We start from the raw sequence: 7,559 nt of genomic DNA, 5'->3' as shown, positions 1-7,559 counted from the left end.
ATACTATATTCTGCCATCGTACTTGACCTACCAAAATGAGCCACCTCACACATATCTGGGTTGAACTCCATCTGCCACTTCTCAGCCCAGTCTTGCTGTAACCGCAGACAGCCCTGCACACTATCCACAACAGCCCCAACCTTTTGTGTTATCAGCAAATTTACTAACCTATCCCTCCACTTCCTCATCCAGGTCATTTATGAAAATCACGAAGAGTAGGTGTCCCAGAACAGATCCCTGAAGCACACCACTGGTCATTGACCTCCATGCAGAATATGACCCGTCTACAACCACTCTTGCCTTCTGTGGGCAAGCCAGTTCTGGATCCACAAAGCAAGGTCTCCTTGGATCCCAGGCCTCATTACTTTCTCAATAAGCCTTGCATGGGGAACCTTATCAAATGCCTTGCTGAAATCCATATACACTACATCTGCTGCTCTACCTTCATCAATGTGTTTAGACATATCCTCAAAAAATTCAATCAGGCTCATAAGGCACAACCTGCCTTTGAAAAAGCCATGCTGACTATTCCTTATCATATTATGCCTCTCAGTATCTTTTCCATCAACTTACCAACCACTGAAGTAAGACTTACTGGTCTATAATTTCCTGGGCTTTCTCTCCCTTTCTTGAATAAGGGAATAACATTTGTGACCCTGCAATCCTCTGGAACCTCTCCTGTCCCCATTGATGATGCAAAGATCATCGCCAGAGGCTTAGAAAACTCCTCCCTTGCCTTCCACCGTAGCCTGGGGTACATCTCATCCGGTCCAAATTAAACTCTCTGCTAGTTTCTCTCACTAATTTGTAAGCCAGAGGGCTCTGTAGAGAATGGAATCACCTCAGCACCCTGCCTTCTCCAGAGGCATTGCCCTTGTCTATTCCATGCACCCCTCTACTCAACCTATCAATTTATAACTTGTACCCTTAATTTCCTGATTGTGATGAAATCTCCAAGCTAATACTGTTGAATGCCTTCAGCATGTTACATGCTCATTTCAGATTTCCAGCATCTGCAGGCTTTTTTGATTTTCAATTATTGTTTCAAGCAAACGTCATTACTATGGTAGGTTTCTAGAACAAAAGAAACACGCAACTTCAGACTTCCTGACATACACATTTATTTCCATCTTCCAAAGAAAACATTTAAAAAAATAAATATATTTTTATTTCTCCAGAGCAAGTAATGATTTAAACCCCCTTATTTTTAATTAATAGCCCTATTGCTTAGTTTATTGATCATAATTTTGGAGTGTACTTGTGACTAACTTGTATTCACAACATCTGCCAGTGAGATTAAACCTGATTCTGTATTGCAGTTTCAATATTGTTAGCACATCTGCCTTTGAGCGAAGGGTTATTGTACCAGGTCATCTCCAGGTTCAGTGTAGTACCGAGAAAGGCCTGCACTGCAGAAGATGGTGTCGGTGAGCAACATAGGAAATGCTGGCAAACTTAGTGGGTGAGGCAGCATCTGTGGAAGCATATGGGCAATCAACATTTTGGGCTGAGTCGTTTCATCTGGATTGGAAAGAAAGAGGGGGAAAGGTGGAGTAATAACTGGTAGGTGACGGATGAATCCAGATGAGATGAGGGGGTGACTCTGGGAATTATGTCAGAAACTGGAAAGTGTTAGAAGTGTCAAAGAGTTAAAGAAGATGGAGTAAAAATGGGGATGGGATGGGGAACGAGTGGGAGGAGTGTGTTGGTGATGGGCAGATGGATATATGGGGGAGGGAGATAAAGATAGAGTGATGGGGGGCAAGTTTAATTGGAGTAAGGGGGAATATGAGGCTATCAGGCAAGAACTTGGAAGCATATATTGGGAACAGATGTTCTCAGGGAAATGTACGGAAGAAACGTGCAAAAGTTCAGGGGATATTTGTATGGAGTTCTGCATAGGTAAGTTCCAATGAGACAGGGAAAGGATGGTAGGGTACAGGAATCATGGTGTTCAAAGGCTGTTGTAAATCTAGTCAAGAAGAAAAGAAGAGCTTATGAAAGGTTCAAAAAACTAGGTAATGATAGAGATCTATAAAATTATAAGGCTAGCAGGAAGGAGCTTAAGAAAGAAATTAGGAGATCCAGAAGGGGCAACGAGAAGGCCTTGGCGGACAGGCTTAAAGAAAACCCCAAGGCATTCTACAAATATGTGAAGAGCAAGAGGATAAGATGTGAGAGAATAGGACCAATCAAGTGTGACAGTGGAAAAGTGTGTATGGAACTGGACGAGATAGCAAACGTACTTAATGAGTACTTTGCTTTAGTATTCGCTACGGAAAAGGATCTTGGCTATTGTAGGGATGACTTACAATGGACTGAAAAGCTTGAGCATGTAGATATTAAGAAAGAGGATGTGCTGGAGCTTTTGGATCAAGTTGGATAAGTCACCAGGACCAGACAAGATGTGCCCCAGACTACTGTGGAAGGTGAGGGAGGAGATTGCTGAGCCTCTGACAGTGATCTTTGAATCATCAATGGGGATGGGGGAGGTTCCGGAGGGTTGGAGGGTTGGGAATGTTGTTCCATTATTCAAGAAAGGGAGAGATAGCCCAGGAAATTATAGACCAGTAAGTCTTACTTCAGTGGTTGGTAAGTTGATGGAAAAGATACTGAGAGGCATAATATGATAAGGAATAGTCAGCATGGCTTTTTCAAAGGCAGGTTGTGCCTTACAAGCCTGATTGAATTTTCTGAGGATGTAACTAAACACATTGATGAAGGAAGAGCAGTAGATGTAGTGTATATGGATTTCAGCAAGGCATTTGATAAGGTACCCCATGCAAGGCTTATTGAGAAAGTAAGGAGACATGGGATCCAAGGGGACATTGCTTTGTGGATCCAGAACTGGCTTGCCCACAGAAGGCAAAGAGTGGTTGTAGACGGGTCATATTCTGCATGGAGGTCGGTGACCAATGGTGTGCCTCAGGGATCTGTTCTGGGACCCCTTCTCTTTGTGATCTTTATAAATGACCTGGATGAGGAAGTGGAGGGATGGGTTAGTAAATTTGCTGATGACACAAAGGTTGGAGGTATTGTGGATGGTGAGGAGGGCTGTCAGAAGTTACAGCAGGATATTGATAGGATGTAAAACTGGGCTGAGAAGTGGCAGATGGCGTTCAACCCAGATAGATGTGATGTGGTTCATTTTGGTAGGTCAAATATGATGGCAGAATATAGTATTAATGGTAAGACTCTTGGCAGTGTGGAGGATCAGCGGGATCTTGGGATCCGAGTCCATAGGACACTCACAGGTTGACTCTGTGGTTAAGAAGGCATATGGTGCATTGGCCTTCATCAATCATGGGATTGAATTTAAGAGCTGAGAGGTAATGTTGCAGCTATATAGGACCCTGGTTAGACCCCAGTTGGAGTACTGTGTTGTGTTCTGGTCGCCTCACTACAGGAAGGATGTGGACACCATAGAAAGGGTGCAGAGGAGATTTACAAGGATGTTGCCTGGATTGTGGAGCATGCCTTTTGAGAATAGGTTGAGTGAACTCAGCATTTTCTCCTTGGAGCGACAGTGGATGAGAGGTGACCTGATAGAGGTGTATAAGATGATGAGAGGCATTGATTTTGTGGATAGTTAGAGGCTTTTTCGCAGGGCTGAAATGGCTAGCATGAGAGAGCACAGTTTTAAGATGCTTGGAAGTAGGTACAGAGGAGATGTCAGGGATAAGTTTATTTTTACGCAGAGTGGTAAGTGTGTGGAATGGGCTGCCGGTGATGGTGGTGGAGGCGAATACGATAGGGTCTTTTAAGAGACTCCTGGATAGGTACATGGGGCTCAGAAAAATAGAAGGCTGTGGGTAACCCTAGGTAATTTCTAAGGTAAGGACATGTTCAGCACAGCTTTGTGGGCTGTAGGGCCTGTATTGTGCTGTTGGTTTTCTATGTTTCTAAGCGGGTCAGGAAGGTACAAAGGAGGATTGGATACTGCAAATTTGAGAATTTGATGTCCATCCCACAGGCTGATGATGCTATGAGGTTGGTGGGATTTATTAGGTTCCAGAGCACTACCTCCCAAAAAAACCCCATTGTAATATCGTACCTGCTTGGGTGGTGGTATGCTGTTTATGAGAATGTACTGTGGGCAAATTTTCTGCTGTGCTTTCTGCTTTAGATAATTAAATGTTTCAATCTGAAGTGAGTTGAGTCAGCCTGAGATTCTGAAAGATGCTAATTATTTTCTTTCCTGGTCCAGCTATGTGACTATTTAGTGAGCTAGCTGTATTGTGCCATCCAGATTCAAGCAAGTTGTTTTCTTTTTTATACCCTCTGAGGATGTTGGAAGATCCACTATTAATGTCCATGAAATAAAGCTCAAACAGAATTCGTTAACTATAGCTTCAGTGCCAAGTGTTGGTGGCTTTGCTGATTGGATAGATCCGGAGTGAGTCGTACTGAGGAGGAGGTGTACCCGGGATTCCCAAGGCACACAGCCTTTCCACGTGGCCTCCTTCCGGCTCCAGCTGGAATCCACTGTTCACATGCTCCTCCACTGACTGACTGACGCTTGGTGGAGATTGCGAGCAGCGTGGTTGAGCTCGGCGGGACCTGCGCTCCATGAACCACTTCACCACCTTGATGACAGTGATCCACAGGCAGTCAATCATGATCTCCATCAGTTCAATGATGCACAGGATGGACCCGCCCATCCAGAACCCAAACTGTCCGCCCAGCTGGGAGGGAAGCCAGTCAATCTGAAAGAGTAGAAACAACACACACACAAAGTACTAACAGGCCAGGCAGCATCTTTGGAAATTAATAAAGCCTACATTTTGGGCCGCGGCCTTGAGGATTGAGAAGGAAGGGGGAAGACAGCAGAACGAAAAAGTGGGGAGAGAGGAAGGAAGATAGCTGGAAGGTGGTAGGTGAAACCAGGAGGATGTGAAAGGTAAAGAGCTGAAGAAGAAAGAATTTGATAGGAGAGGAGAGCGGACCATATGAGAAAAGGAAGGAGGAGGAGGTGATGAACAGGTGAGCAGGGAAAAGGTTAGAGTGGGGAGTAGAGGAAGAGGGGAGGGGATGGGTTTTTTTTGACTGAAAGAAGAAACTGATGTTCATGCCATCAGGTTGCAGGCTACCCAGATGGAATATAAGGTGTTGCTTCTCCACCCTGAGAGTGGCCTCATCGTAGTACACGAGGAACTTATCTTAGGCGGAAAATCCACATATGCTCCCCAATAATGGACCCTAGCCACCCAACGAAGGTAGTTCCACACCTTCCGAACTATCTGTGAACATCCTTCCCGCTCATGGATTCTACCCCAGCAATGGGATACTCCTTCCAAGCCTGAGTTTTGTACCCTTTGGTTCTGCACACCTCATGCGTGACATTTTGCCTGGAACCAGAATGTAGAGTGAACCTCAGCTGTGACAGGCAGAATGAACGTCGAAAAGGATTATATGTACTATGGAAACTTACTGTTAAGGCTGGGTCCTCTTGTATTGTCCTGAAATTAATCTCTTGGAAATACAGGTTTAGTTTCAGGACACTTGATCTGTTAAAAAATTGAGATTACAATTAAAAACTTTTTTTCTGATTTATTTTCTCATTCATTTGACAGTGCCTGTTACCTGTCCAACACACCGTTCCAGCTCTCCTTGTTCCAAACTCCTCTGAGTGGTTAGGGTGGGGGGAAGGTTGGGGATGCACAGTTGCAGTTTCTCTTTATTGACCCTATTGATAACTTAATCATTGTAAACATCTTAATTAGATCATCACTCCACCTTCAAAAGAAATTCATTCTTTGACTGTCAGTTTTTTTTCTGTCAATAGTCCAATGAATCTCAGTTGTCTCAAGGGAATTCTTCTCCGAATCTGTGATGTGCAGATGTACTGTGGACGTTCTATTATTTTCATGGGTTTGCTGATTGCATCTCCATGTCAGGTACCAACAGAATGAAATGAATTTTGGAAAAATCAAAGACCCTTCCAACCTTCTCCAGATGTTTTTAAGAACGGATCCCAATACTCAGCCAACCATGAGCTTACCTGTTTACAGTAATCGTAGTTGAGTAATCCCTCTCATAAGATAAAACAGAATAAATCCAGTCCTGAAAGTTAAATTCAGAAACAAGCTCAGACACTAGTATTGTAAGTTTGTCAGAACAAATTTAATATTTTAATGCCAGGGAGGAGGCCATTTGGCCCTTTGAGTCTATGCTGGTTCTCAGAGCAATCCCATCAGTCTCATTCCCCAATTTATTTCCACCCCCCCTACAATGGAGAAATTTACAGTGGCCAATTAACCTCTTTGAGATATAGGAAGATTCTGGAACACCTGTAGGAGATCTACAGAGACAACATGCAAACTCCACATGGTCAGCAGCAAAGGCCAGGGGTCAGTTAGGTGGCAGGAGCTGTGAGATAATAACACTACTCAGCCATATCTCACATTGCTCAGAAATTTCAAGCAGGTTCTTTGTAACTTATCCTTGTAACCCAGATTATATTTTTACATCAGGGCATTATGCAATGGTGGGCTGGAGAACTTCAGAATTACAGAAAAATATGGACGTGTTACCTTGGAGTGCTTGTGCTGTGCATCCCTGGGGCAAAATGGTCTTTAAAGAACCTCTGGCAAACCACAAACTAATTGAACTGACTTTGTAACAGTTCATTCCCATCGGGCCCCTGCTCGCAGCAGTTTATATCACTACAACCCTGTCTTCCCATAACATTCATCCTAGCTGAGTCTGATTTCCCCAGAAACATTGCCCTCCAGCTCCACTAACCACAAGTCTGCTCAAGCCATTGGCTTATGCCATGCCTTAAGAAAAGATGGGTATGCTTGCCTATCATGCCTGTGAAGGTACCCAACATTCTTATAGCTGATAAATCAATTGAAATTTTATGTGGTGAGGCAATGATCCAACTAGTCTAGGCTCATAATATTGACACTATTCCAGTTCCCTGATATTGTACTGGAACTTCTAGGAATTGTAACAATATAGCCAACCAGAGTGAAGTGATTGGGTAAATTTCCAAGTAATTAACTTTGATGACTATGTTACTTCAGAGACTGAGCTGATTTTATGCACATAACCCCCGCTCACTGCATTTTATTTTGGAGGAAACATTGTTTTAGCTTTTGTTCCCTCTGACCTTTAGATAATTTATTTTCTTGGTAAATTGCCACTGTTGCACAAGAGACTGCTTGGAGTCACATTCCACCTCCAATCAACTGCTGATAACCTTAAGTGAGAAAAGGGGGAGAAATCAGCCCTTGGGACAAATTGTTACTAGGAGTTTCCTGTGCACACCTTGGCTGCTGCTTTTCCTGCTGATACTGCATTTCAGAAGTACTTAAAACACCAAAGAATGACTGGGGGTGGGAGGGGTGGGCTGTTAGAGTAATGGTCATTAAACATGTCATAAGCTAATCCTTTGTCCAGTCCCTCTGCTAGCACAGTGTCAACTACAAATCAAACAGAGGGGAAACAAAGGGAAGAGATGAACAAATCTTCAATTGCAGCTGGTGTAGCCACAGTTTGCAATCAGTTCAGCTGGACATTTCCCTGTTGAAGGACCGAGGTTTCAGGGGCAGAAT

General features: G+C 43.6%; 1 protein-coding gene across 5 annotated transcripts in view; it reads right to left on the bottom strand.

The window, feature by feature from the left end:
• Window positions 1–1,104: 1,104 nt before the first annotated feature.
• Window positions 1,105–7,559, bottom strand: part of LOC140735630 (epithelial sodium channel subunit beta-like) — a 54,718-nt gene continuing 48,263 nt past the window's right edge. For all 5 annotated transcript variants that reach the window (XM_073060896.1, XM_073060899.1, XM_073060898.1 and 2 more), the window contains 3 exons: window positions 6,002–6,063; window positions 5,432–5,507; window positions 1,105–4,706 (listed from right to left, as the gene is read on the bottom strand). In XM_073060896.1, the coding sequence (XP_072916997.1) occupies window positions 4,353–4,706; window positions 5,432–5,507; window positions 6,002–6,063 (492 nt within the window). In that variant the 3' untranslated portion in view covers window positions 1,105–4,352. The remainder of the gene's footprint in view (window positions 4,707–5,431; window positions 5,508–6,001; window positions 6,064–7,559) is intronic.

Source organism: Hemitrygon akajei, chromosome 11 (assembly GCF_048418815.1).
Source record: "Hemitrygon akajei chromosome 11, sHemAka1.3, whole genome shotgun sequence".
Taxonomy (NCBI): domain Eukaryota; kingdom Metazoa; phylum Chordata; class Chondrichthyes; order Myliobatiformes; family Dasyatidae; genus Hemitrygon; species Hemitrygon akajei.
The sequence above is the reverse complement of the archived record's forward strand: the minus strand, read 5'-3'. Positions and strand labels throughout refer to the sequence as shown.